The 22,379-nt window shown below is 37.6% G+C and overlaps 1 protein-coding gene across 14 annotated transcripts in view; it reads left to right on the plus strand.

Moving 5' to 3' along the window:
- NPAS3 (neuronal PAS domain protein 3) overlaps positions 1-22,379 on the plus strand; it is an 891,787-nt gene that overhangs the window by 759,125 nt on the left and 110,283 nt on the right. For all 14 annotated transcript variants that reach the window (XM_037834779.1, XM_037834781.1, XM_037834780.1 and 11 more), the window contains one exon: positions 1,030-1,204. In XM_037834779.1, the coding sequence (XP_037690707.1) occupies positions 1,030-1,204 (175 nt within the window). The remainder of the gene's footprint in view (positions 1-1,029; positions 1,205-22,379) is intronic.

A 22,379-nucleotide genomic window follows, 5' to 3' on the forward strand; every position in this document is an offset into this window, starting at 1 on the left:
AAACCCATTAGTGAGCTGGGAAAGAGCTTTTCCTTGTCCAGTTGCTGACACATCTCTCGCTGTACCTATAGTATCTATAACCCAAACACATTACTTTAGAAGCATTAATGCTGTTCTCAAAAGGAGATAAGAGTTATAACATCAGAGGAGTACAGAGGTAAGGCCAAACCTTACCAGCCACTTCTGCCCCTTCAGATAGCTCAGGACCCCAGACTAGGGTCATGTCTGACAGCATTGAAATGGGCAGTGCCTCCATTTCAATCTGACATTGATATTCATTCTCTACCTTAAGAGTCAACCTAATACAAAGAGTACACAAAATAAAACATGTTTTTGAAAAGCCCTCAAGGAAATTTGTACCATCTATTTTATTAGATTGAGGGCAAAACAAGCTGATACCAGCAGAAAAAAAAATGCAGCTTCAGATCCCAGCTAACCTTTTTTGCATAGAAAATTCTCCCTGTGATTACAGAGCTAATGAGTAATATTTAATGAAAACATTATGCCTTTGCATATAATCATAAGCAGCAATTCTTACATTTAAATTTACATAGAAATAAGCTGATAAGTATAAAAATGCATCTTGGAAATCTATGTACTTTACAGAAAATATTCGGCGGATATCTCTGGCTGTTTCTATGCAAAGCCCAAACTTCTCAATAAGAAAACTGTAGAATTCAATCATACGCTTGACACCAAACACGCCGGGTATTTGATGATGCATGGATAAAACAGTTGAATGTGAGAAAAACTTGTCCACATTTCACTGAATGTTCTGGCTGTATGCAAACAACAGTGTAAGAGAAAAACCGGGATAAACAATTACTAAATAAATGCATGTAGGGGGAAAAAATTCTTTCAAGTTTGAGAATCCTTAAGTATTTGAGGAGAAGACTAAGAACCAACATTGTTTCTGGGGCCAGAGTATATTTCTTTTTCTGCTCAGAGTCTGAACCATAGCGGGGCTAGATTTGGAAATGGAAAAGCCTGTGACACCTTTCTTTCCTACCCTTTCTCTTCCCCCTCTAGGTGGAGCTGACAGGAAGCAGTGTCTTTGACTATGTCCACCCAGGGGACCACGTGGAGATGGCAGAGCAGCTGGGCATGAAGCTCCCGCCTGGGCGGGGTCTCCTCTCGCAGGGCACTGCTGAGGACGGAGCCAGCTCAGCATCTTCCTCCTCTCAGTCGGAGACCCCAGAGCCAGGTGGGAATTGCGATCCCAAAGTGTGGGTTGCTGGGCAGGATCTTTGCTAACTGATTGCACTGAAGTTGCCAGTGTGAAGAGACTATAAATAGGTCTAACGGTATTTAACAATTCCGTGCAGCTTTCAGTCCCATGCAGTAATTAAATAAGGAAGAGATTTGAAAATAAAGAGACATTTTAATAAGTATAATCCAGAGATCTAATTTCATCTGAACAATACATATAGAAGGTATGAGTTCCTTTACTTTCTCGTTCAAATTACTGGAGGGAAAAGGTTCTGATTTGGAACTCCCTCTTCCTGTTACTGTTACCTGGCTAAATATAATGCATTTATTTATTATTCAGCAAAATCTATGACAGCAGCTTTTTAAATATTAGCATGTGGACAATTATAAATATAGGGGACTTGTAGACCTCTTGGGCTTTTTTTTTTTTTTTTAAGCCTCAGAAGGTACTTGAAAGATGTGAACAGATAAATTAAGGCTAAAAAGAAAACAGAAATGGCTACATTTTAAACTGCCTTTCTACCCTCAGTATTTAATTAGATCAATTGTATAGAGGAATGAACAGAGGTGACATTCCTCATTGGGATTCCTTCCAGGACTCTTATAGACTTTGCATTCAGAATGTTCCCATTTTCATTGTGTTGTACTGATGATAATTTAAGTATTAGGGGAAAATCCATTTATAAATTAAACAAAATGACTTGATATCCATCAGTCCCCTAGTTCATCAAGCTGTTCAAACACGGGGAAGATTGGCTGGTCGGCCTGGGTCTTCCGAGAGCGCTGGTAATTAGATCTGCGAAGGATTTATTCTTTGCTGATTGGGGCTTTAAATTAATTGAAGTTCCACATTTGTGGTTTTGTCCTTTTTGTACTTTTTTAGAGGAGATATTTCATATTCTTGTGTGGTGGAGTGCTTGGCCAAGCAGCAGTGGTTTAAATGTTAATTTTTCTCATGAGAAGTTTAAGATTTTTAATGAATCAAGGCCTGATTTGAAGTGCAAAGTTTTATTTGCTTACTTGGGAAATTATTTTTGCACTCTGTAAAGATGTTTGTACTTTACTTGATCTGTTGTTTTAAAACAGATTTGCAACACAAAAGCACTTTATTAGAAAGAAGATGGAAAAAACTATATTAAGATTAATATTAAAATAACTCTACATGTTTCCAAGAAAATACATTAGCCTGCTTAGAAATTATCACAATGTGTTTGCTCACACAGAAGGGGAAAAAGCAGATTTTTCTATTTGGAAATACTTTAATTCCATATAAAACCAATCCATGTTTTCTCATTGAAGTTAACTGCAGCTTCTTAGGCCCTGTTCCATAGCATTGGTGAGAACTGTTCTCCAGTGAGTCCCATGCATGAGAAAAGAGAATATTTAAGACAACTTTATCCTTATAAAATAAAAGTAATATTATTCAGGGGCGAAAGTCATATATTCTTATGCTATATCTCACTGGCTTTGCCAAATAGGCATATCACTGAGATAACTGGAACTGCTTTTTAGTCATTAGAATATTCATACTGGGCATACTTGAGAAGTGGCACATGAATATTTTCTTCTTTTTCCTCTAGAGTTGGACTGGGATACATGGGTTGTTCATGACTCTTAAAAAGGATTTAAGTTTATAAGCCTTAGTGTATAGACTTTGTTTCCCTGAATCACAAACTCTCAAATCTAGAAGGATCTTCATGATTCTTTGATCCAATCCCCAGCACCAAGGCAACCATCCCTCTACAGAAAAACCAACAGGTCACCTTCCTGTCTCTGCTTGACCCTGTCCCTGATAGGATGCTTACTAACTTACAAAGCTGCCCATTCCATTGCTGAGCAGCTCTAATAGCGATTCCTGATAGGAAGTCAGAATCTAGTTGGCCGTGACTCCTCCCCACTCATCGGAGGTCTGCCCTCTGGGACTACTTTGCAGATTTACTCCTTCCTCCTCATCACAGCAGCTCAAATGTGTGAAACTAGATCATTCAAATCTTCCATCCTTCCTTCCCTCAGTCTTCGCTTCTTTAGGTCAAACAGCCCTAATTCCACAACCATTATTCAATGACATGTTTCTATGATCCTAACCACTCTAGACACTCTCCTCTGGTTGTGCTTGAGTTTGTTGGTGACTCTTTAAAAATATAGTTCTGAGAACTGAACACAACTCTCTAATGTATTCTGACTAGTATATTTTAAGTCAGACAGGGGGACTGTCACCTCTCTTAGTATAGGTTACTAAACTTCTGTTAATGTAGCCTAAGGCTGGATTTTGTCCTCTTGGCAGTTAGATCGCACTGTTGATTCATGTTGAGGTTGATGTCTCCCCAAACAAATTTGGAGGGTGACTTGTCACTTGAAAGGGATCTGGAGGAAAAAATTCCAGAGCACAGTCATCCTAGGCTAGAGTCAAAATCAAACTACTTTAAGAATTAACATAAGAACTGTGATAAATTCCATGCCTTCTATGAAGCACCAGCATGTATAATACAGCTCTAGGTACACTTTAGAACTCAGTTCTCATTTAGAATCCTTTCATACTGGATATTAGGAGAATACATATCCCCTTCAATGGTTACTTTAAAATGGTTGCCTTTAAAGTTACTCTGCCATTTAATATTGAAAGGTACCATAAATTTACTTAGGTTTCTTTCCTCCTGCCTTCCCAGTCTTCCTTTAGCCATCCTAACTTCTGAAATTGAAAACACCACTTTCTACACTGCTTAACAACTTGGGCTCATTAGCCATAGTCACATAAGATGGGTTTCTCTTCCTTGATGGTGAGTCTCTCTCTCACCATTAGAGAATGTTAAGCTCTGTGCCATAAAAGTATGTAGCGTTGGTTACTTTCAAGCTTTGGCTTAAAAACGCAATTAGATTGACTATTCAAATACTGAAAAGCAGCGTAGGGTACTACCTTTAAATATCTTCACTAATGCAGATGATGGCTCCAAGGGAATTACTTTAAAAGTTCATGCCAGGCACTACATCCCAAAGCTGCTTATGTTTCTTAAATGCTGAAAGAACTTTAACAAGATTTCCTAATTCAAAATAACACAAAGGTACATTTTTAAAGACTGTTGTTCATTGCATTATAATCTTTTAAACTCAGATAAAAAGACAGATTCTTTTTTAAATAGTGTAATTTGGGTGGAACAGGGATATTGATGTGTGGTTATTATGAAAATGAAGGGACTAGTAGGTATGGAATTTTTCAGAAGCCTTGATGTGTTCAGTGTAGCATTACTAAATGACTGAAATCTAAATAACACTTGGCATTATAATAAAAGGAAATAAGTGGCTAAACCAGTCTAAGAGGCAGTAATACCATGTCACAATAGAAATTCTATTTCTTTGAACTGCCAGCCCTGTGATTGTTGTGTCCTGAACAAGTATCAAGATAATGAAAGAAAAAAGATCTGTTGACTGGACAGCAAACCCAAATAAATATTTTATATGTATGCACATGTATTAATAGGTGAGTAAACATGATATTTCTTTTAGACGAATCTCAAGGCAGGCATAAAAAAAAATGGGTGGTCTTGTTTTAAAAGCTATCAAGTGCAAGTTTGCCTATTTAGGAGTTGGATTGCACATTTGGAAAGAGACTGCTCTGCTCTGCCTTGCAGGCATTGTTCTTTTCTGTAGACTTCTGCAACACTGGGAGTACAGAGCCTCTGGAACATGGTGTATAGATGGGTCATTTTCCTTTCCTAGATCTGCTTGCCTCTTTTCTTTTAATGATTCTTCAATCTTGGGATTATAAGTGCTTTCCTCTTTCAGTGCCGTATCTTTTAAATACTTAATAAACAGAAAAGTAGCTCTTTCAGGAAATCCTGGAGTAACTTTAAAAATCTCCCTATTTTGAAGGCAAAGGTTAATATTCCTTAGGTTAGGTCATAAAAAGTGTGTGCTCTTTTTTCCTTCATAATAAAACAGCTTTATTTTTTCCAGTTGTAAAATTAATTCATGCTCATTGTGAAAAATTCAGCAACTGCAGAAAGCATAAAGACCTATCAACTTCCCACTACCCAGAAATAATTACTGTTCATATTCATGCATACATATCCTTATAGACTTTGTTTCTGTGCCTATATATATATTACTTACTAAGATGAGATCATAACATACATGTTCCTGGTAACGTGCTTTTTTCACAAAGCATCACGAGCATCTTTCCCTGTCATGTTTCTCTCTAAGATAAAATCCCCTTTCTTTCTCTAGTGGTTTGTTTCCCACCAGCCAACAATCAGCTCTTAGCTGTAGGACCATACCTGGGTCTTGCTTTGGAGGGAAGTGAGCCAGAACAAGGGGTTCTTGTAGCTTATTGAATGGGTGCAAGCCCGTAGAGGGAGAAATCAATACTATACTCGGATTTAGACAACTTAGCAAAATGTATGAGGTGGTATTTTGTGTGAAGAATAACTATAGCACATGGTTAACTCACTGGTTGTCTCAAATAGAAGTTAGAGTGTTTTGTTTAGTTTTAGGCAGAGTCTTACCTGTTTTATAGGGTTAAGATAACCATTGTAGTTGTATAATCTTTATGCTATTACATCCATTCTATGTCCTGAATATTTTAAAGGCAAGCAAAATTGAAGCAGTCAAGTATTTGCCTGAATGGAAATAATCTGCATTTTCTACTCAGGCCTCTATGCCCTGGTAAATTTGATCATCTCCTGATTCTACAGGAATGGGAACTCAATTCCTCTGAATTCATTAGACAAATTTCACAATAAGTGATATAATAAAGGGTACAAATGTTTAGGAATAACAATAAAAAATGTAAAAATTTATCTGTGGATCAGGTCAATATTTTGTTTCAAAAACTGCTTGAATGTGAAATACACTTGTACTTTGGATTAATTATTTACCATTTGTATAAAGGTTTATTTTTTAAGTTTTTGCTGGTTTTATATATATATATATATATTTTTTTTTATTATTATTATTATTATTATTGGTTCAAATTTCCTATCATTGAACTGAATTTAGAAGTCGGGCAGGGGAAACCATCTTACTAACCCCACATCCAACCCCAGTCCCCAGACAATGTGACTGTATCTACAGCACTTTCTGCTGTACTGCAAATGTCAAACAGAAGGTGTAATGGATTTAATATTAGCGCTGGCCAAGGTGTTGAGGGAGCTGTTAATAATGTCACTCCAGTTATTGATCTGAAGCTTTAAAAATCAAAGAAAAGTGAGAGATCCCCAACTGGGAAAAGGTACACAGTGACTGGTTTTTATTGCCAATATATTTCTACATATAGAGTGGCGACTTTCTGGAATTATGTTATCACCATTAATCTCTCTGAGATTTTTGGAGTCATTATGTGGTAAGATAATATCATAAGGATGGCTTCGCATGCTAATGCTAAAAGATCAGGCCAAGTTCTTTTTAAGATAAATAGTGCTTAAACATTACTGTGGTGTCTGTAACATTCATAAAAGTTATAGAATGAAAGGAGGTTTATTAGCACTAGATTCATGCTTGACAATGTTGGAGTCACTGGAAGAGTCAACAACAAGCTGTGTAGCCACTAGGATGAGCTGTACTCTGCTACTGCCTTTTTGAAGACTGAATATAAACCATGTCATGACTACTTTAAGATAGAAATGGATCTTGTTCCTACAGTCAGAACACCTTTTCAGGAAACTGCTAATCCTTCAATCTGAATGGCAGTTTGTATGCAATGAAATTCCTGCTTGCCATAGTCCCCAACTAATAAATGAAATTAAAATGTATAATTTATGTTGAATGTTTATCAAACTGTAAACACACATTTAATTCCTTTCCATATTCATACAACATAAGCAAAGATAAATCCATCAGATAATGTGCCACAGTTATCTTTGATGGCTTGAATATGAAATGTGTCTCTACTGTATCTGCAGCAATGATCCAGACAGATACACAATTCCCCCAAACCGGCCTGACTCCAGCTAAAACCCATGTGCACATGCATATGTTAAATCTAATAGAAAGCAGTCTAACAAAAATTAATCTTTTCAAACCCATAGAGATCGTCACTTAGGAATAAGCCCAGCTTATATCCAAAACTTATATATATAAGATACAATACATATTATATATATCCATTATATTAAACACTGGGAAAAGCAAATCTGTCCTTAGCTATGTCTTATCTTGAAACAGAATTTTCTAATGTCTTCGTTTATACAGAAATTTAAAATCAATTATTTTAGCCGTTTCCAAAAACAAGTTAGTACTGTACAGGGACTACTCAGAAGGATTCTTTTGTCTCTAAAAGCTCTCTTGATACAGTACCATTTTTTTTCCTGCAGAAAGTAGGCTATTTTTAAATGTTGCCTTCTTCCCAGCTCAGCTAAAGATGATCAGTTGGAACTGCCACAAAAGGGAATTAAATACTTTCTATTGCTCTCCTCTGGTAAGAAAGGCCTAGGCACACTTAACACCTGCATCTGTGTATGCTCATACTTTTGTGCACTTGTCTGTGTCTGCTGAGAACATTTGCAAGGCAACCTGGTACTTCTTCAGTCTTGCCTAAGGGATATAAAGAAAAGTAAAGTATCTTCTTCCCACCAAACTTTCCTGGCCTGGTACTTGAACTTTGCCCTTCCACACCAGCTTCCAGAATGCACAGTCACAGCCCAAGGCATTTTTGGGGGCCTGATACTCTGACCCTGTGAAAATAGGCATTGATGACTCAGCTACAAAAAGGCAGCCTCCCTTTTGTTCCTAGGAGAAGAATGTTAGGTCTTAGCATACTTCTGCATGCCTTTCTCAAACTAACTTTACCTTCCAAAATTTAGATCACAGTAGTTGCGACTCAAAAAAGTACCGTTTTTATATAAATCAATATAATGGTACTTTCAGGGTAGCAAATGGTTTATTCAACAATAGAAGCACAAGCCTCTTATCAAAATACACAATAGGTTAAATCACTTTATATGGAGTATTTTTTTCTATTTTTTTCTTCAATTGAAGGCTTAGAAAATCAATTTTTTAAACCCATTATTTTTAGCAATTGTTTTATATAGCTTTTCTAAATCATAATTTTGACTTCCCTTTATCTATTCTACGGAATACATTCTTAAAGTTTCTAAAGTGAAACCCAAGACAAGTTGTCAATGATGTCCTTTCCTTCCACATGAAAAAAAAAAAAACATGACTCTCTTTGTTGTTGGATAATTAAAAATTGTAGATTCTATTTCTAGAAGTCTTCCTTGAACAAAGCACAAGTTATTGCTTTTAATGCATTTCGTTGTAAATTAATGCATTTTGCTTTGAAATTTCTGTAATTTCATCCCTGTCCAAATTGTGCCATTCTGGATTCTTCATCTGCACTAAACAGCAGACTCAGGAAGGATCAGTTACCTGACATTGACTAAGCTTTGCAGGGTGCATACAACTGGCTAGAAACCATTTCCACCCCTAGTGAGCAATTTACTCATGATTGTTGGGGAAAATATTGGAAATATGGCTTCTGTGTAAAGTTTGCAATGCCCAATTGCCAGCTCTTTGTCAAGAGAGTGTAGCTTGTCCTTTAGAAGCAAAGCTGTGCTCAGACTGCTGTGATAATGGTTGATGCTCATTTGGTTGATACCATTTGGTGTATGCAGAGCACAGAAGCCATTAATTACAGGAGTTAATTCACACCCTATCCCTCCGAGGCAGGTCAATGTGTTATCCTTGTATTACAGATGGGTGAAAAAGTGATGGAAATTCTAACTGACTTGCCCCAAGCCACACAGTTTAGGTTAGCAGCCAAGATTAGAATGAAGGGTTCAATATCAGGTTTGGATTAGATGGGTTGCCTAGGAACTGGATGGAGAAAGGAAATAGGACCCTGGTGGGAACCTAGCCAGAGGAATTTTCTCCAAGGGGCTTTTTAAGTCCAGAGAGAACCCTAACTATTCCTGTAGGCACACATTTCATTGGGTTAAAACTTTTTTTTTTTTTTTTTTTTTTTTTTAGTAGTACAACTCTCCATCTTTTCCCTTCTTCTGGCTTCATCACTACACTGAAACTTTATAACAGAATTAACAGTAGCACCTGAATAAATTATAGGCAAAATTCAGCCCTGAGTCCCTTGGTCCCCGTTAGCTGTGTGTCTCCCCAGTCTGGGCGCAGCCAAAATTGTCTCTGTACACTTGGCCTCTGCTTTGCCTGGCTCCATGCAGCTTCTCCAGGCTCTCCCTTATACAAGTGGTCTCCCAAGGTGGGTGTGTGATGGAAGAAAAGGGAAGCAATAAGGTCCATCAGGAGGTCTGGAGATACCCATTCATAGATCACGATGACATTGCCCAATTTCTGTTAGTTGACAAAGTTAATTTGGGAGAGGGAAGCACTTTTGTCTTTTCTCCAGTAGTTACTCATCAGTGAATTCTCATTCAAGATCCAGGCCCACGTGATAAAAGGGATCATACATTTACTCAACAACCATTATTGAATGTCTGCCATGTATCAAACAATATACGAAACATGGAGGAAACAAAGACAAAGCTCCCTGCCTTCCAGGAACTGAGGAGCAAATGAGGGGAACAGATCACGAATACAATGCAGGAAGTGTGGTGAGGACAATCAGAGAACAAAAGGGTATGAGCAGGGCAGCATTGTAGCACAGGCCACAGCAGCTACCAGTCTTGGCAGAACTGTCTCCAGTCTGAAATGTCAACTCTGAAATTAACAGCCCAGGAGCTTTGCTGTTTGGGGAGTAAGTTGCTTTGACATGCCCAGGCATTACTGAGACCACAACTGCCAGGGACAGTGATACACAATATCAGGGTAGTTTCAGTTTGTTGGTTTAATCAAATGGCCTAATAGAATACCTGCTGCATGATAGGGTCCTAGGAATATAGTTCCTCTGGTTGTTGAGCTTTCCGGCTCTTCAGGGCTTTTCTGAGTGTGAGGTGCCCCCAAAAGGCCTTCCTTCCACTTATACTGTAGGCTGATTTGACTAACTGAAGTTCAGGGAATCCTCAGTTTGGAAAACTGTACCGACTGTTGGAGCTTTTCCTACTCAGGTAAAATTTGTTGCAAATAGTCTAACAACAACAATAATAAAGGTATTAATAAATAGTATGTTTATCCATATATATTCCAAATATATAAGTAGGCATGTTATAAGTAATTTAGGTTTATTTCTCAAAATGACCCCACATGACTTTCCCCACACAAGAGTAGCTTATAACCCTGTAATTTGAACTCAGGCCGTATCTTTTGTTTTGAGCACTTTGCTAGGTGTTTACAGAAAACTCTAAGAGGTAGAAGATGTGACACCTTGCCTGGGAAACAGATCATTATCAGGTCAACAACTAGAGAAAAAAGAAAAAAGATAGTGCTGCTATCCTCAATTGTAGCATAAAAAATAATAATGACTCAATGGCTGTGGGCTGGCTTTGAAGAGGAGGGATGATTTGCATTGCTCTGCATGAAAATCAATCCGAGAGAAAAGAGGAAAAGACCTGATCCAGGAAACTCATCCCATGTAGCACACTGGGGGTGTGGAGGCTGCATTTGGGAGGCAGGAAGGAGACTGCCTTCCTCATAGAAGCAAAGGTGGATACTGATCTAGGATGGAGCCAGATCGTGGAGGAGCTGGGGTGCCAGGTGAAGCATTTGAAATTGGGGTGATACATTTTACGTATGACCCATTAAACGAATGGTGATCCAATAAAAACCTTCTTTTATCACTTATAAATCTAAAAATCTCAAGCTTGAAAGGATTTTCCCTTTAAAGTTTATTTTATTCAGCTACCCATGTGTTATAGTGTGAATTGTCCCCCAAAAAGATATATTCGAGTCCTCATCCCTAGTCTTGAGAATGCTATCCTACTTGGAAATAGGATCTTTGAAGATGGTGTTAACATGAGGCCACAGTGGATGAGGGTGGGCCCTAATCCAATATGAGTCGGTGTCCTTATAAGGCAGGAAATTTGGACACAGATGCAGAGAGAAGACAGCCATGTGACAGAGGCAGAGAATTATCCACAAGCCACAGAACACCCTGGATTGCTGGTGCTACCTCCAGAACTTGACAGACTCCCGAGAAAGCATGGACCTGCCAGTACCTTGATTTCAGACTTTTATCTTCCAGAACTGACATAATTAATTTCTGCTGTTTTAAGCCACCTAGTTTGTGGTACTTTGTTACAGCTACCCTAGGAAACTAAGACACCATGGAGTCCCAAATGCCTTATAAAATGTAACTGCTAATATCCATTGAATGCACTCTGTTAAGCCCATTTTATGCAGTACCTCATTCATTCCTCATGTAATACTGTGAAGAAGTTATCATTATCTTTTTCTGTTTTACAGATGAAGAAACTCAAAAATGAACAATTAAAAAAAAAAGCTTGTCAAAGTCATACAACTAGTAGGTGGAAAGTCTAGGGTTTGAACCCAAGCATCCTGGCATCAGAGCCCCTACCTACTCTTAACACTAGCCAAGCTGCCTCTCAACAGCCCTTTTAAATAGCTATCAAATGCCTGCCTGAGACTACCAGCTGGGATACCCACCATCCTCCCCAGACGGCTCTGTTGGGATAATCTTCCATACGTTAGCTGATTCCTGTCTGTAGGAAACTTACACTCACTGGACTTAATATCGGTTTGTTTTTGCAGGGGTGTACAGGATGGGTGAATAGGGCAAAGGCCATTTATATAATACAGAAGTAAATGAGAAGACCTTGAGAAGAAGAATTATTGAGAGGCCTTGAAAATAAAGAAAGATGATTTGGAAATAAGATAATATTTAGAAAGAAGCATAAATGTACCTTTAGACAGGAGCTAATGGTTACTATTCTAGAATTTATGCAAGACTCAAGCCTTCACACGTGATTCAGACTGATGATGTCATCTGTCCACTCTCACTATTTTTATCAGTTGGTAATAAAAACTGGAAATTTTTGAAAATTACAAAATTACATATGCCATTGATCATGAAATACTAAGATATAAATTCCATTAAGGTTCAAAACTGTGCCTGTTTATGATTTATTAAAGTACATTGTGTGCCTCTGGTAAAATGTGAGTCTGCTGGTCAGTGCCTTTTACTTGCTAAGGAGCATCCTCTCCAAAATAAAAACACAGTAAGAGCATTGGTAAAATTGACACTAGACGGATTAAAAATATCCTGTCTTGTATCCAGCCATCTCTTTACTAAACAGAACAAGAGTTGATGATAAAGGGGGATATCAAAGCTACTTACTGATCTCCCAAATTATAACCGGGTCAAAATGAGGTAGAAATCAATTTAATTGATAATGTAACAAATAAAAATTTGATCAATATTGAAAGAAATTTCCATTTTACAGAAGTCATATAAAAGTGTAAAATTAACACAGCTGCAGTAGTTTTGATGTGCAAAACTTTTCACCATTTAACCAATATTTATTGGATAGGCTTGGACTAGTCTGTGTCCATGGCTCTCAGACAGGGTAGTTACCAAGAAGGACCTTGCTGTCATAGAACTGCAGTCAGAAAAATCACCTGACCAAAAAGAGTCAAAAGGAGTTCTGTTGAAAGTATCAGTTAATAGAGGTCTCCATTTTATAAAGACTACGTAAATCTGTACATCGGTTTGCACAGATCAGTTGGCCTTCTCAGCTTTCTAAAGTTCAAAGCTGACACAATTCTAAGCCAGCACTCCCCAAATATATTCTTCACCATACCTGCCCAGTGAGATGCTCTTTGAATAAAGGGTTCCCAGATCAAATAGCAAAGGATAAAGCTTCATAGTACATCCTCTTTTGGGGGATTCACAATGCACATTAACTTAGTAAAGATTTAAAACGTGTATGATCAGCAAACCAATCTATTTTTTTTTTTACTATCCTTTCCCAATTCATTTGACTATGGGAAACCTGTGTGTCTGTGTGTGTGTGTGTGTGTGTGTGTGTGTGAGAGAGAGAGAGAGAGAGAGAGAGAGAGAGAGAGAGAGAGAGAGACATCTATTCACACCCCCAGAAACATGTGATAAAGCACTGAGCATAATCTTGTTTCTACTTTCCTAAAAGTGAGCTCCTAGGTGAATCTGGTAATTAAGTGAAAACTTTTCACCCTTCAGCTCCAAGTTCCAGTTTTTTAGTGTAGTCCTGGGCTTTGATCTACTGTGTCTCTCAGCCTTCTTTTATCCTGAACTTCCTGTTCTTCTTTTAAGTAGGTAGAATACAAAGGCCTCTGGTTTCCCACCTGCCACAGTAATATACCAGTAGATTTTGGTGAAAGGATATGATTATACCTTTCCAGAGCTCTGTGCACTGCCTCCTTCCCCTGAATGTGACTGTAACCACAGCTAGATACTGCTGGTCGGAGTGATGCAGCAGAGGGGCTGCCCTTGGGGCAGGAGACATGGTAGTGTGGTGGTGGTAATTGATTCCTAGGCCATTTTCTCTGACTTGTAGCAATTTAATTCAATTGCACTGCCTATTATACACTTTCTAAACTTGCAGTCTGGTTAACTTGCAGATTATCCTAATAACCGAGCATTGACTACACAGGAAGATGACAGTTCTAACCCAAATTGCAGGACATATTATTTAAATGCTTTCTGTAGCAGTCACAAATATATAACTGCCTAGGAATCAGACAGCCCGAGTTTCTGTGTTCCAGTCCAGACTCTGTCAATTATTAGGTGTGTGACCTTAAACAAGTTACTTGACATATCTGTGACTCTGTTTTCCTATTGTAAAATTTTAGCCCTCTGATCTAGATTGGAGAATGGGGTAGAAATAATCACCTGATGGTATCAACTTCAACAGAATTAATTTAACATATCTTATAAGGGTGTAATGAGACAATATGTATAAAATGTTTAGAACAGTAGTATGGTACATTGTAAGTGCTCAATGAATATTACCATTATCATTGTCATTAATTCTGTTAAGCTAAACATTCTCTTATTATCACGGTTATTCCTTATAGAAAGGCTGGCTAGGGTTAGGTGACTCAAAGTTGGTATCTGCGCATGAAAGGCTTGAACTTGGGTTTCATTGACACCATGCTCTGGTTATGATTCTACATGGATCACAATACCCAAAAGGTGTGCTTCTCAAAACACAAACACCCCACCCCAATGACGATGGCAGAGTGAGAGGCTTCGGGGCTCTGTCCCCCACGTAAGCTTTGAGCATCCAGCCAGAGACTTCTCAAAGCTCCACAAAACAGTTAAAAGACTGCAGTAACAGGGAAAATGCTGAATCAAGAAAAAGGACTATTTAGAAGTCATAAGATCTCATAGCACCATGGCTGGCCCCTCCCCAACTAGCTCAGAGTGGACCCTGCAGGTACTTCCGGTATGGATCCCAGTCCCAGTTCCAAAGGGAATAGAGTAGGCCTCATGCACATACTGGGAGCACATACATATGGCCCAATCTTTCTGGTGGTGGCCTGAGAGACTCACCATCCAAGAACTTGCCCTGCATGTAGATGGCAGTTCACAGAGCAATCTTACTGAATGCTGTGGGTGAGCAGTCAAGTCTTACTACCTGGAGCAAGGGACTGCTGGATGTAGGACATACAATGCTGTGCCTAGGAACATAAGGAAAGTGTTTCCTAGGGAAGAAGGGGACATTCCTATCCATATAAATAGGGGAATTCCCAAGGCCACATAGGTATGCCCAAGGCAAGAGGCATAGCCAGAAAGGATCAGGGTAACCTCTAAGCTTTGGCCTGGAGCTATTTTATAAACTCATTGTGTAGTTAAGCCCTGAAAGAGAATACTTGGCACAGGTCAATCAGTAAAGACTGGAAAAGGTGTTTTCTTTTTTCCCTTTTTTCTTTTTTTGGTTAGTTCCTGGCATTCAGGAAAATGCTATCATAACACTAGCTGGATACAAGCTTAAAGAACAGACACCTCAGAGTCTAAATTATTGCAATAACATATTAAAACATCAAAATGTCCAGGTTTCAACAGAAGGTTACAAAACATACAAAGAAACAAGAAGCAAAGGAAAACAGGGAAAAAGAACTAAAGGAAATCAGGAAAACACAGGTGAACACAAAGAAAGTATCAGTACAAAGATGGAACCAATGAGGAAGACTAGATCTAGGACATACCAGACAGAGACTTAAAAAAAAAAAAGAGAGAGATTGTAAATATGCTCAAAGAACTAAAGGGAAATATGGAAAAAGAACTGAAGGAAATCAGGAAAACACGGGTGAACACAAAAAGAATATCAATAGAAAGATGAAACCTATGAAAAGGAACCAAACAGAGCTGAAGTCCACAGTAACAGAATTCCCCAACACCATATACAAAAATCAACTCAAATTGGATCAAAGACCTAAATATAAGAGCTAGAACTACCCAGCTCCTAAGAAGAAAACATAGGAAGCCTCTTCAGAATCTTATGGTAGACAATGGTTTCTTATACTTTATACCCAAAGTACAAGCAACAAAAGAAAAAATAGATAAATGGGATCTCATCAAAATTAAAAACTTTTGTGCCTCAAAGGACTTTAACATGAAAGTAAAATGACAACCTACAAAATGGGAGAAAATATTTGGAAACCATATATCTGATAAAGGTTTACTGTCCAGAATATATAAAGAAAGTCTTCAACTTAATAAGAAAAAGTCAAACCAATTAAAAAATGGGCAAAAGACTTACACGGACATCTCTCCAAAGAAGATATACAACTGGCCAGAGAGCACATGAGAAGTTGCTCAAAATCATTAGCCATTAGAGAAAGGTAAATCAAAACCACAACAAGATACCATTTAACAACCATTAGAATGGCTGTTATTTAAAAAAATCAGAAAAATAACAAATGTTGCAGAAGATTCAGAGAAATAGGAACACTTACTCATTGCTGGTGCAATGTAAAATGGTGCAGCCACTGTAGAAGACAGTTTGGTGGTTTCTCAAAAAGCTAAGTATAGAGCTACCATATGACCCGGCAATTCCCCTTCTAGATATATAACGACAACAACAAAATATTGAAAGCAGTGACTTGAACAGATATTTGCACACCAGTGTTCATAGTAGCATTATTCACAATTACCAAAAGACGGAAGCCACCCAAGTGTCCCTCAACCTATGAATGGATAAATAAAATATGGCATATATATACATGGAATATTATTCAACTATAAAAAGGAATGAAGTCCTCATACATGCAACAGCATGGATGAACTTGGAAGACAGCATGTTGAGTGAAATAAGCCAGACACAAAAAAATAAATATTGTATGATCTCACTGATCTGAAACAATTGGAATAGCAAACTCATGGAGTCAGAATCTAGCATATAGTTTACCAGGGGACAGGGTGGGGAGAGGGAATGGGAAATTAAGGCCTAAAATGTACAGGGTTCCTATTTGGAGTGATGGAAACATTTAGGTAATGGAAGGTGGTGATAGTTGCACAATGTTGTGAATGCAGTTAACAGCGCTGAAATATACATCAGAATATGATTAAAAGGGAAAATGTTAGACTTTACAAATAACAATTTGTTAAAACCCATGGAAATACACTATACAGTGAATCCAAATTTAAACCATGGACTTTAATTAATACTACAATTATAAAAATGTGCTATCATCAACTGTAACAAATAGTCCATACCAACGCAAGGTGTTGGGGGTGGGGTGGTACATGGAAATCCTGTGCTTTATGCATGATTGTTCTATAAACCCACAACTTCTCTCATAAAGAAAAAAATTCCCCAGAGGGGTTCAGCAGCAGATTGTAGCTGGCAGAAGAAAGAATCCAAGAACTTGAAGATAAAGACAATTGGAATCAATCAGTCTGAGCAGAAAGAAGAAAGAATGAAGAAAAGTAAACAGAGCCTGAGGAACCTGTGGGGTACCATCAAGTGTACCAATATATGCATTGTGGGAGTCCCAGAAGGAGAAGAAAGATAGAAAAGAGAGAATATTCAAAGAAATAATGGTTGAAAACTTCCCAAATCTAATGAATGACATGAATAGACACATCCAAGATGCTCAACGAACTCCTAACAGGATAATCCAAAATACACCCACACTTTGGCATATTAAAATCAAACTGCCAATTTGGGAATGATGGTGGTGTATATTTCAGAATCTTGTTTCTTTTCCTCTGGCAAGGCCTGTGCTGCTTGACAGGTGTGAAGGTTTACTGCTACACATGTTTTAAAAACTGATATGAATGGTTCATTAACTAGTCATTCATTGTTAATTCATGGCATAGATTTAATAATTTGGAGTAAATTTGCATGAAAGTGTCCAGATGTGACTACAGTATTTATGCAAGAAGGCACATTAATTTCATTCATTGAGCAACCAAGTACTTAACAGTAAGCATGTATTCTTATGTTAGTGACATTCACATTTTTAGGCATTAGGAGGAATATTTCATATATGTGTGTAATTTTTAAAACTAATATTATATTAGGAATTCATTACATTGTCCCCAAATTTTCAAAATTAGCACTTTGAGCAGATATTGATAGACTACTAAATGTGAATTTTGAGACAAGCTGTCAGGAAAACCATATATTACTTTTTTTTCTCCATGATTAGATGTTTTCTATTTAAGAGCTCTTGGGGTTCTGGAATAAGGTTTTAGAATCCATATCTGTTTATTTAAAAATTCCTTTTTATATGTTATTTGATTATATCATAATTCAAGACTTCTTTTTGATCTACTTCTTTGATTACATATTATTTTCTATTTCAGCAAAATTGAGGGCATCTGTTACATTTCTTTAGCCCCATGTAATTTAGTTGACTTGAAGCAGGACTGAAAAAAGTAAACTTGCAAATAAATTGTGTTGAAAAAAAATCAAACTGCCAACTGCCAAAGATAGAGACAGTTATGAATGCCATGAGAGAGAAGCGACATGCCCCAGACAAGGGAACCTCAGTAAGATTAAATGCTGATTTCCCATCAGAAAGCAAAGAGGCAAGAAGGCAGTGGGATGTTATATTTAAAGTGCCAAAAGCAAAAAATTGCCACCAAAGAATTCTATATCCAGCAAAACTATCTTTCAAAACTGAGGGCAAGTTTAAGACATTCCCAGATAAACAAAACCCAAGTTTGTCACCACTAGACTGGCCATACAAGAGTGCTACAGTTGCAAGGAAAGGACAATAGATCAAAGCCACATGAAGAAATAAAGATGTCTGGTGAGGGTAATAACATTGGTAAATACAAAGGCCAGTACTGTGGTATTTTGGGGTTTTATCTCCATTTTTTTACTTCCAGTATCTGAAAAAGCAAAAGCATAAAATGTAATGAGAGATCTGTCGTTTTGGACTCATAATGTATGAACATGGGATTTGTGACAAGAACTACATAAAGGTGGGGGTGGAGGAGAGGATAGGTACATATTTGTGTATACTATTGAAATTAAGTTGGGAAAGCAAATGAGATTTTATAGATTTAGGATATTAAATTTAAACTCCATGATAATACAAAGAAAACACTGGAGAATATGCAAACATATAGAGACAGAAATTAGAGTACAGGTTGCTAGGGGTAGGAGGAATGGAGAGTTAATGCATAATGAATGTAGGGTTTCTGTTTGGGATGATGGAAAAGTTTTAGTAGTGGATGAGGGTAATGGTACCGCAATATTGTGAATGTGATTAATCCCCTTGAATGGTATGCTTGGGAGTAGTTAAGATGGGAAAGTTTATGTCATTTATATGTTCCCACAATTATAAATAGAAGTAAAGGGACAATAACAATTAAATACAATACATGATCCCAGATGGGATCTAGCAAGTGAGGAAGAAATGTTCTAAGGGACATTATTGGGACATATGAAAAAAAATGGAATATAGACTGTAAGCTTTATGTCAATGTTAACTTTCTTGAATTTGATAATTGCACTTAAGGTAGATATATAAGTGAATATCCTTGTTCTTCAGAAATGAACATGACAGTATTAATTGTTCAAGGAGTATGATATATACAACCTACACGCAAGTGTTCAGAAAATGAATAAATACATGGACGGATAGATGGATGGATTGATAGCATGATATAACAATTTGGCAAAATGTTAAAATTGGTGGATCTGTGCATCTGAGGGGATAGGGGATGGTTGGCATTCTCTGTATGGGGTTTGTATTATTTTTGTAACTGTTCTGTAAATTTGAAAATATTTCAAAAGAAAAAGTTAAAAAAAAAAAAAAATTAATACATGGGAAGGTAGCTTAGAGAGCAGCTCTTCTCCCAGTGAAGTCTGTATGCATATCCCCTGAGAATCTGATGGGGAGGCAGATTCGGACCCGATTCGTCTTACAGTTTGAATAGCAAGGCTGTTTCTAGTTGTGGTTGATTGAATTATGTACCCCAACAAAAGACACCTTTTTACTCTTAATCCATGTTCCTCTGGGTGTGAACTCATTTGTAAATAGGACACTTTGAAGATGTATTATCAGGTAAGGTGTAGGACTCAGTTGTGGATAGGATCTTCTAGGATCCTATTTAGATGTGACCCAACTGTATCATTGTGGGCCTTAATCTGTATTACTGGAGTACTTTACAAGCAAAGAAATTTGGAGACAGAAGTCAACAGAAACCAGAAGAGCAGACACAAGGAGGCAGAGATTGACATGTGACAGAGCAAGCCAAGGAACCCCAAGGATTGTGGCATTCCAGCACAAGAATGCTATAAGCTTCAGGGAGCAAGCATGGCCTTGATGATGCCTGGATGTTTGAACTTCTAGCTGTGAAAACTATGAGCTAATCAATTCCTATTGTTAAGAAAGGAAAAAAAAAAAAAAAAAAAAGCCCACAGCACACACACCTTAAATGGAGCCCTTCATAAGGGGGAAGACTCTTGAAAATGCATGATTTAATTGACCTTCCTCCAACTACTCTGAATGTACAAATTCCTTTTTTTCAGATTCACACTTGTATATCCAGTTTCCTTAAAGTAGAACAGAAATGTATAATTCTTTTTCTCAGAGATCCATCCTACTATTCCTAGATTCTGGGTACAAAGAGATGCCCACTATCTTCTCTTTGTCTAAGACTGACTTGGAAGCTGCCCAGTTCCACTTTGGAATAAACCTGACATTGGTCTCCAAGGATTTGCAGCTTCCAGCCTGGCCTATTAAAATGTGTTCTGCTTATGACCCAATAATTCAGCTGGTGCATAGAATACATGACATACTTTTAACTGATACTTTCCCTTCATATATGGCTAGTCACTGTGATGTGGCCACAGCCACAACATCGATTATGCTGCACAAAAGAATTAAGCGACCCAGAATTGGATGTCCACAACCCAAATTTCCCTTCACTATCAAAGCAGCTTTCACCCAGGCTTCTGGTCTGTGCTAGAGAATGAGGTGGGGCTACTCAGCTATTGGTTTGCACTTTAAATGAATCCATTTATTTTGGGTAGGAGAGCTTCAGGTCATCACTAATCTTGAGAAATGAAATGAGTGAAGAGCTGGTGAAATCCTTCTGCAAAAGCAAGAGAGATGCCCAGATGCCCTGGTCTTAGGCACTATATATAGACTTAAATAAATAAAGAAAGAAACCCATTTCACATAGGCCACCAAGCAGTCATGAGATGTTAATGACTTTTAGTCACTGCCAACCTGGACAAAATTCAAGCCAGTGACCTATGGGTGAAAGGCTCTATATATCCCATTACCAACCCCCTGAGCCATCCCAGTGCAGTGCGATAGTCCAAATTCCTATACCGTCAGATAATCTTCTATTTAAAATAAAAGCATTTTAAAGAGCGGTAGAAGACCTACTTCCTCAAATAAAGGAGCAATCCTGTTTAAAAAAAAAAATTTGGTAGAAGGGAGTCTTGGATACATATACACACAGATAAGTAGCATTGATAGATTTTTTATTCCTTTTTTTTTTTTCATGTTTACTCCACTGCACATTTGATTCTGCCTCTGGATATTTAGTAAACTGGCATATCTTGGAATTCCATTAAAAAAGTCATTAGTTTTAGTTTAACATTTGTATAAAACTGATTTGTTAAACCAATGGTGCTTTCTTTCCTATCTTGTTTTTAAGTGTCATAAATAAATGACTTAAATGTCCCACAAGACAAATGTTCTTTAATCATCTAATGCACTCATTTATCCTAAGCCTTAACCTTAGTCCTAAATTAAGTCTGTTGCAAATACATAACTTCATCTAAAAACACCCATCAATCCTGCAGTTTTGATAAGCACATTTAAAAAAACATAAACAATCAGACAGTTGTCAATCTGGTTGAGGCCCAGTCCCATTTAAGAGTTATTCACCAGGATCCATATTTCATGCCCACACCACCAACAGAATTATAAAAGAGAATGACTGGTACTTCGGCCTTTGCTAAGGTTTTATATTGTGAAACTGGGAAATGGGAGGCATGGTGTACAGGATGAAACAAAGACCAGACAAAGGATAATCCTCTATCCGTATCAGACATATTCTGTTTCTATTTGGTTTCCGTAAATGTTAATAATTTGACAATGCTTTAAATGCATTAGAATTTCATGATCACATATTTAGTAAATTGCATGTCATGTCTTTGATTAATTTTCATTCGTTCATGGTTCTAAAAATCTGTCAAAGAATCTGGCAACTCAGAGTTTATACATGAGTAATGAGCACCCACAGTTTGGTGCAAGGAAATACAAAGTGAACGTTTAATGGAATAAACACTTGACTGAATTGGGTAGTTAATACCTCATAACGAAGAGCTCACATAGTTTGGTGAAATCTCAGCTTTGGCAGGTTCCTGACTTAATTATGAATTAATTCTTGAGTCTTTCATTTGCCAACAATACCCTCTTATAGTAGGACAAAGTCAACTTCCACATTTTTTTCACTGGCCTCCCTAGGCCTTGCAGAATTACTATCATCGAGCCCCTTAGGTTTGCTGGATGTTTCCCCCCACACCACACTGGGGCTTTAAAATTTATATATATATTTTATATATAATATAGGGATTCACCCAATAGCTAGATTGAGAATAAACTCAAAAATGATCACCAAGGCCCTTCCTCTGCCACAATTTGTCAAATCTGCTGATAGGAAACAAATTCTATTCATAAAGATTTTATTTGGGGGGGGTACCTCTTGTGATTTGGTAGCAATTCAATTATAGTTTTGTGAGATAGTGAGCCCAGACAGGGAATCCAGACTGACAAGAAATATGACAGGACAGTTACAGAGTGTTTATGCAATTAAACTTTCACTGACAATACCTGCAGAATGATGAATGCGTGGG

This window comes from Choloepus didactylus, chromosome 4 (assembly GCF_015220235.1).
Source record: "Choloepus didactylus isolate mChoDid1 chromosome 4, mChoDid1.pri, whole genome shotgun sequence".
Taxonomy (NCBI): Eukaryota; Metazoa; Chordata; class Mammalia; order Pilosa; family Megalonychidae; genus Choloepus; species Choloepus didactylus.